The sequence below is a fragment of the Hyposmocoma kahamanoa genome, unplaced genomic scaffold, assembly GCF_003589595.1.
Source record: "Hyposmocoma kahamanoa isolate Upper Pololo Valley unplaced genomic scaffold, ASM358959v1 224, whole genome shotgun sequence".
Taxonomy (NCBI): domain Eukaryota; kingdom Metazoa; phylum Arthropoda; class Insecta; order Lepidoptera; family Cosmopterigidae; genus Hyposmocoma; species Hyposmocoma kahamanoa.
In genome coordinates, this window is record NW_020653743.1 from 2,161,231 (window position 1) to 2,167,549 (window position 6,319).

The following is a 6,319-nucleotide window of genomic DNA, read 5'->3' on the forward strand; positions in this document are numbered from 1 at the left end:
TAAGAGTGGCTGTTCACACATAAAGAGACATTTTTATAAATAGCGCCTAAATCTTATTATAAGGAGCAATTATTTTAATGGTTGATTTTGATATTCTGGGATGAATCCGGGTTTGCGCACTTTCCGGTAACCGATTTCAAAAAAACTTGGCAAATAGACGTAATTCCACGTACTTTTGAGGTCGGTTTTTTAGTACTCTGTACTGAGATTATTAAACAACTAGCAACCGCTTCAATTCTATAATTAACAGCGCGTGTGACAACCCGCGGTATGCAACGCGAGTGCACAGCGAGATTATGCGTATGTGTGCGGATGGGTCATGGATAAATATCATTGGGATAACTACTCAGGATAAATATCCATTTTTACTCGATATTTTATAATATTTTAAATCGTGGTTTATCATTTATATTTAGTAAAACAAAGTATATTTTTAGGCTTAATTGTAAACATTGATACAATTTAGTAGCATGTGCGTATAGTATATTGCTTGTTAAAACTTTTTTTCTAAATGCAGTAATAAAAAGAATACTTTTAAGTACCGTAAATCCCAGTATTTTTACGTGAACCTTATTATTTAAAAAAAAAAATTGTCACCACACAATATTAATCAGCTGTCTGACATTTAGTACCGAATTTTTGTTGTAGTTACTAAGTTGGACCGTTATTGTACATTTGTTCAGCTTCGTATATAGAATACAGTGGACCCCCGGTAATCCGGCAAACATTATGCAGGGCAGTGTCGGACTATCGAATTTGTCGGATTATAGAGCACTGCCTAAGACCCCTATAGTCCGGATTTTTTTACGAAAGAGTACCTTGTAATCCGACAAATTACATATCTAATGACGAGAGTCTATATATTATACGTACATATGTATGTACATACTTTGAAGTACAAATCAGACTTAATTTATGTAAGTCGAATTTAGTAAATTAAATAACAATTGAGAGCTTACGTTTTATAGTGCGGGGCTATGTTGAGTGTGTGCGTTATTATTATTATTATTATTATTATAAAATTAAGCATAAATGCACATACACATATCTACCAAAATAATCAAGAATTATTAATCAAAATCATGTAGTGAATACTATATCAAATTATGAAGCTTTGAAATATTCATCAATTTTTTTTGTTTAAGGTTGTTATAACGCGAGATCAGAGCTTTGTCCCTCAGTCTTCTCAAAAGTAAAAGTTCGTTGTAGGTTGTACCATTCTCTTCAGCCCATTGTAAACCTAGCTCAAACGCGTTAACTGCGTCTTGATCTGTGACTTGTGGAGCAGTTGCAATCACGTCGTCGTTATCTTCCTGATCGTTTGTTGTATTATTAGAAACCTCTTTTATAATATCTTCGTCAGACATTTCAAGAAAAACATTTTCTTCTTTATCCGTTCCACGGCACCAGACTTCCAAATCTTCCGGACTTATCTGTGTTTCAGTAGAGACTTGTTCTATAACTTCCGAAGTTACACTGATTTGTGGATCGTTGCTAGGAGTGGTGATTATATCTGGCCATAACTTTTTCCAAGACGATTTAATAGTTGATGACGGTAACGCACTCCACGACTGACTAAGAGCAAAAACCAAGTCTTTCATATTAAATTCTTTTAAAGTTTTTTCTATTGGTTGGTCTTTTGATACGGCTCTCAAAAGTAGGTTTTTTTTATAGTCTTGCTTAACAAACTGAATGATGTTCTGGTCCATTGGTTGAATCAGTGCAGTGCAATTTGGCGGAAGAAACATCGCAGTGATGCATTTATCCTCAGTTGTCAGTTCTTCTTCAGACGGATGACCGGGAGCGTTATCAAGAAGCAACAACGCTTTTTGAGGAAAATTATGATCTTTTAACCATTTTCTAACTTCAGGTACGAAGCATTCATCAAACCACTTTTTGAAAAGGTCTTTTGTCATCCATGCACTTTTTTGTCCGTAATAGTGTACAGGTAAATCAATGTTTTTGAATGCCCTTGGTTTATTAGATTTCCCAATGACCACCATCTTAAGCGCGTGATTACCTGCAGCATTAGCACATGGTAGTATGGTTACACGCTCTTTACTCACTTTTCGTCCAGGTACGTCTTTTTCGTGACAAGAAACGAAAGTTTTGTTAGGCATCACACGCCAAAAAAGCCCTGATTCGTCTGCATTATACACCTGTGACGGGTCAAGATTTAAATCGTTCACCTTTTGCAAAAATCTTAATTTAAAGGGCTCTATGCAGGTGGCATCGTTAGAAAGTTTCTCTCCTGTAATAGTCATTAAACGTATGCCATGACGACTTTTAAAACGTTCTAGCCATCCTTTGCTGGCCACAAAATCATCTTTCTTTGTTATTTCCTTATAAAAAAACTTAGCTTTCATCGCCAACAAGGGTCCCGAAATTGGTGCATGCCTGTTTTTTTCCTGAAGAAACCACATGTACAAAGCTTCTTCCACTTCTGGATTTTCAGCTTTCTTGAGTGTCTGTCTCTTGCCTGGCCCGCAGTCAGTAGTTGACACGAACTTCTTAATCTTCTCGTGGTTTTTTTTAATGTCATAAATTGTAGATCGGCCTACGCCGTATTCACTTGCTAAACTACTGAAAGTTTCATTGCGATTTAAGCGATCTAAAATATCACATTTTTCTTTAATTGTCAACGTTTTGTGCTTTCGCTTCTGGGTTTGTGACGACATTACTAGATACTACATATACCTAATACACAATGAATAAATATGTAGTAAACAATGAACTTACGCTAGGCCGTACCGCTATCACTAGTAGTCAAATTCAAACTAAGTAAAACAATGCATACGCGTCGAGCACAATAGCGGTGGCGCGTACGAGTTGTGACCTGTTCAAACTTGCGTGATCTATATTAGCAAAGATTGTCAAACATAATTCTGTCATGTCGTATTACAGGGGGCGCCGGATTAGACAGGGGCCGGATTACCGGGGGTCCACTGTATAAGGTTTTAGTTGTTCAATATTTTATTTTAAAAAACTGTACAGACTTCATTGGAAATACTTAAACGATAATTAGTTCTAATACAAAGGATATTCAATTCAAAATCATTGGCCACTATTTTGCCAAAGCCTAAATTCGCTACCGAATAATTTACATGAGTGCAAAAGAAACGAGAGTCGCTAAGGAGAATTGTGTCCGCACTTCGTATCAAACAACTTTGTGTACCTACACAATTATAAACATTTATTTTTAATATCATGTGTTTTAATTAATAGATTTTGTGTGTAAAATGTGAAAGAGAATCCTTGGGCTATTTCAAGTCCAAACGTGTCTTTATTAAGTACGCAGTAGACCCTAAGACCATAAAGTTGTGTCGCACTTTATTAACGCAGGATAGGTCAGCTCAAGGGTTACAGTTCATTTGATAACTTTATGTCAATCGAATTTTCTATACCGACCAACTTTTATGTTGATAAAAGTTTAGGTGAGTATGTTGCAATTAGTTTACATTCCTACCATTAGTGTGATGTTATCGACTCGAAAAACTTAGGTACTAAAACAGTATTGTTACATAAAACAATGGCAAATTGAGAAATAATCGTACGTAATTATTTAATAAAAAAATATTTCTAATTAATTTTAATATTAAAAACACACAATAATTATCCATGTTTTAGGATAAATACTCAGTGAAATCGGATATTTATCCTTTGACGGATATTTATCGGGTAAAAACCCATCACTACGTGCGATGGTACATGTGGCGAGCGTGCACGCGTACAAGCCGCGCTGCTATGTTTGCATGGAGTTACTATACCGGTCTTCTTATACTTAGACACATATTAATTTAAAATTTAAATACTAAACTTAGTAAATACGTATAACATCACAAAAAAAACTGTTCTTTGTGCTTATCACGCTTATGTAGCTTTTAGTTTGCGATAAGGACTACCGCTCTGGGAAAACGCTGATGCAAGACTTATTATGGCCACTATTTAAAACCCAGATGAAATGTGTCAGGGCCATGTTTGGTGTGAGTCTGCGAGAAAGTTGTGTACCTTACTATAGGAAACTGACGATATTAACCCTACCATCGAAGCATACAAGGCCTGTGTTTATGTGAAACAAAATCTAGGCAACTTTAATTTTGTCAAAACTTGATATCTTAGAAACACAATTATAAAATAGACATACGGCCCAAACGACGCACTAATTTGGGATTTGATTGTAGAACGATTATTGTATTGGCACCCAAATTATTTAATGAATTACCGGATGCTGTTAAGTAATTAAATTGTTGACAATTTAAAATGAAATTGCATAATTTGTTAGTTACTCAATGCTGCTGTTACAATATTGATGACTTTTTACTTGATAAGTTGAGAACATAAAAAGTAAACTTAACTATTGAATGTTATATTTTCGTCTTCCTATTTTCTGGTTAAATTACAATTGTTATTTTTTGTTTCTTATGCTATTGTAATAATTTTAATTTAGACACATCAAAAGTGAAATAAGAATTGTGTAAAATATTCGCATGCCAAGTTTTGGTGAAATGTACGATCTAATATACTATAAGACCTGCAATGTTAATTACATTTTTTCAGCGAATAAATATCTTTGTCTACACATATATGATAAACTCTCTATAAAGTGTTCAAAAGATAAACTGTTTTGTCTTATCTGTGAAAATGTTATTATTGCTTCTTAATAACATCGAATAATAACATTGATTACATTCAAATTCCGAACATCTCTGAAAAACAAAACAATTTGATTGGACCTCAATTCAAATATCAGTCGAGATGAAGTTTTATTCGAAATGAAATGTCAATAGCAAACAATTTTACACGTTACTTGATATCGAACGATATGATAATTGGGGCCGATTCTAGTTTGTCTATGAATTAAAAATAAAAACTACGGTTGTGTGACATGCGTGGGAAAAGTTTTTATTTGGCGCCATTTCGCCAGTGTAACCTGCGGTTCCTCAACACATCACAGAGAGCTTATAATGTGTGTATATAAAGCAATGTATGTAACTGTACATAATTAGGCATTAAAACACTCGTGGGATGTTTTAACCCACACTCGTATTTTCATGCCTTTCATTATGTAACAGTCACATAAACAACTACTTACTCTTGTATTCTACTATGGTGTAAGTTATTTGTGTATAATTACGTATACCGATGCCTAAGTAGGTATTACCTTAGAATAATAACGCATAGAAACCTAGTCCGCACACGCTAAGTGAGGCAAATTGAAGCGCTCCCAAAGGGCCTACACGAGCGGGCGGGCCTTCAGTGCTCAAGGTCAACTTGCACCGCGAACAGATCAAGAATTTTAGCTAAAAATGACGAAATGTGCGGTAAATGAGTGTAAAAATACGTCAGACAAACATAAAATAGATACTAACATCACATTCTACGAGGAAGTAACGCGTTTCAACTTATATTTTTATATAAATATTCACTAAAACCGAAAATTAACCTACTACTAAAACTAGCCTACAATACATGAATTTGATTTTTGCCTCACTTGTGACAGTTCGTTTGATATGAAACTATCATGCTATGCGTTATTATTCTAAGGGTATTACATACAATACGGTTATTTATGATTTGATAATAATATAATGTAGCTTTTCATTCATGCATTTAAAATTTTACCATTGGCACATTACGTCTCCCGCTGTTTATTTTTCCTGTGCATCAAAGGTTGTATGAAAGAGATTGCTGGTAGCGAGTCTAAGTTGTTTATGTGCCGCTTTTCTGTATGTCTATCTATTGGGAGGTTTCAGAAGAAGGTATGTACACTCCATGTATTGCGTCCTTGAAGTTCAGGTAAAAATACTCGGCCAATTCCTATATCTGATTTTATTATTATTACTAATTTTATGTCTAGAAGATGTTAAACACATTACCCGTTTCAACTTCACCGTTGTCGAGCGAAAAAGAAAAAATTAAAATAGTACAATGGTAGCGGCATAGAGTTGGCAAAGACACAATCTATGTTTATTATTCTTTGATCTATTTTCGTGTGCGCCAGCGCAAGTTCAAGGGCTAATTACGTTTCATCCGAACAGTTCGGTTGATGCGTTTTTATTTATCCGCTTTCCGAATATCGCGAATTTTATTTTTAGCGTGTTGGTTTTTTATCTAAATTCGTATCGCAATCGAATGTGTGAGTAGCCTTGGGTTATTTTCCGAAAAATTTCAGATGGCGGACATTTTTCAGGAAACATTTCTAAAAAATCGGAAAAATGTTATTCGAACGCTTATATCATTCTGTACGTTAACATATCTAAATGTCTAAACATAAATGTAGCCTATAAAAATAAATCTTTTAATGTTTTATTTAGCTAGA

The 6,319-nt window shown here is 34.5% G+C and overlaps 1 protein-coding gene across 1 annotated transcript; it reads right to left on the reverse strand.

The window, feature by feature from the left end:
• Positions 1-1,094: 1,094 nt before the first annotated feature.
• On the reverse strand, positions 1,095-2,921 carry LOC113228255 (jerky protein homolog-like). Its single transcript, XM_026461521.1, has one exon. It carries the CDS (start codon positions 2,676-2,678, stop codon positions 1,095-1,097), a length of 1,584 nt encoding a protein of 527 aa, XP_026317306.1. The 5' UTR covers positions 2,679-2,921.
• Positions 2,922-6,319: the final 3,398 nt, after the last annotated feature.

Excerpts from the sequence above, each read along its gene's own strand:
- LOC113228255 (XM_026461521.1), bottom strand. The coding sequence starts at position 2,678 with ATGTCGTCACAAACCCAGAAGCGAAAGCACAAAACGTTGACAATTAAA.